The 1210-nt window shown below is 70.2% G+C and overlaps 1 protein-coding gene across 1 annotated transcript in view; it reads left to right on the forward strand.

The window, feature by feature from the left end:
• The first annotated feature begins 8 nt into the window (after positions 1–8).
• Positions 9–1210, forward strand: part of YTHDF3 (YTH N(6)-methyladenosine RNA binding protein 3) — a 41890-nt gene continuing 40688 nt past the window's right edge. Inside the window, exon 1 of the mRNA XM_014939641.1 lies at positions 9–385. Coding sequence (XP_014795127.1) covers positions 362–385 — 24 coding nt within the window. The 5' untranslated portion in view covers positions 9–361. The remainder of the gene's footprint in view (positions 386–1210) is intronic.

Raw genomic sequence — 1210 nt, forward strand, 5'->3', positions numbered from 1 at the left:
ATGGGGGGGGCGGGGACGGGAAGGGAAAGGTCAGTGGCGACGCCGGCGGAGGGGGAGCGGAAGGTCAGGGCGGCGCGGAGCGGAAGTGGGAGCCGGAGCCTCGTCCGCCATTGTGGGGAAAGCGGAGCCTGGAGCGGGGGGGGGGAAGCGGCGCTGCGGCCGGCTCCTTCCAGTGGGAACTCGATCGGTGGCGGCGGCGGCAGCAGTAGCGAGCCCAGGCGGCGGCGGTGACAATCAGGGCGGCGGAGGAGGAGGAGGCGGTTAGCAGCGCGGCTGGGCGGGCGAGCGGGCGGCCCCGGCGTGCGGAATCACTCGAGGCCCAGGCGGAGCGGAGCGAGGGGATCGCGGCTCCCCGTGAAGAATGTCAGCCACCAGCGTCGACCAGGTACCGGCCGCGGGCGGCGGGGGGGCGGCCGCCCTCTTCCCTGCCTGCTTCCCTGCCTGTTCCTCTCCCCCGGCCCGTCCTTACCCCCGGCGGGGGGGGCGGTGGCGGCCACCTGCACCTTCCCTCGCCGCCGGGGCGGCGCGGTTCGCGGCCTTCTCCCTCCCTCCTTCCTTCTTTCCCTCCCTCCTTCCCCCCTCGCCGCCATGGGGAGCGGCGATCCGCCGGAGCCGGGATGGCGGGCCCCTTTCCCAGCCCCTATTTATAACCGCTGATCCGCGCCAGAGCCGCTCCGCCTCCCCGCCCGCAGGGCCCCGCCGCCGCTCGGCCCCGCGCCTCCCGGCCAGCCGCCCCGCCGCCCCGGCCCCTTTGTGTCTCCCCGTCCCGCAGCCCAGGCCGAGCCCCTCCGCCTTCCCCTCCTCTCTCCCGGCTCCGTCTCCTCGGCCCTGCGCACCCCCGGGTTTCTCCGGCTCCTCCTCGGCGCATCCTCCCTCTTCGTGCCTTTCCCTCTCCTCACCCACCTCTTCTCCCTTCGGGCCTCGGCTTTCTCCTCCTTCCCCCGCGGCCTCCGCCGCTCCCAGCTGTTCTCCCTCGCTTCTCTTTCCCTGCGCTGGGCCGCGCTTTTTTTTTGGGTGGTTTTTTTTGTTTGTTTTGGTTTTTTTATTTTTTTTTTTTAGGCGCCACTTTAGGGAGCTTGGAGTTTGTTGGGTTTTATCTCTGCTGGCCTTTCCTTCTGGCTGGAAGCTCTTCTGTCTTGGTCTCTGCTTCCTCCCAGGGCCTCTGCCACTCCCCAAAAGTTTTGGCCCTTCGGTCTCCTGCCCCCCCCCC

The sequence above is a fragment of the Calidris pugnax genome, unplaced genomic scaffold (assembly GCF_001431845.1).
Source record: "Calidris pugnax isolate Ruff unplaced genomic scaffold, ASM143184v1 scaffold5, whole genome shotgun sequence".
NCBI lineage: Eukaryota > Metazoa > Chordata > Aves > Charadriiformes > Scolopacidae > Calidris > Calidris pugnax.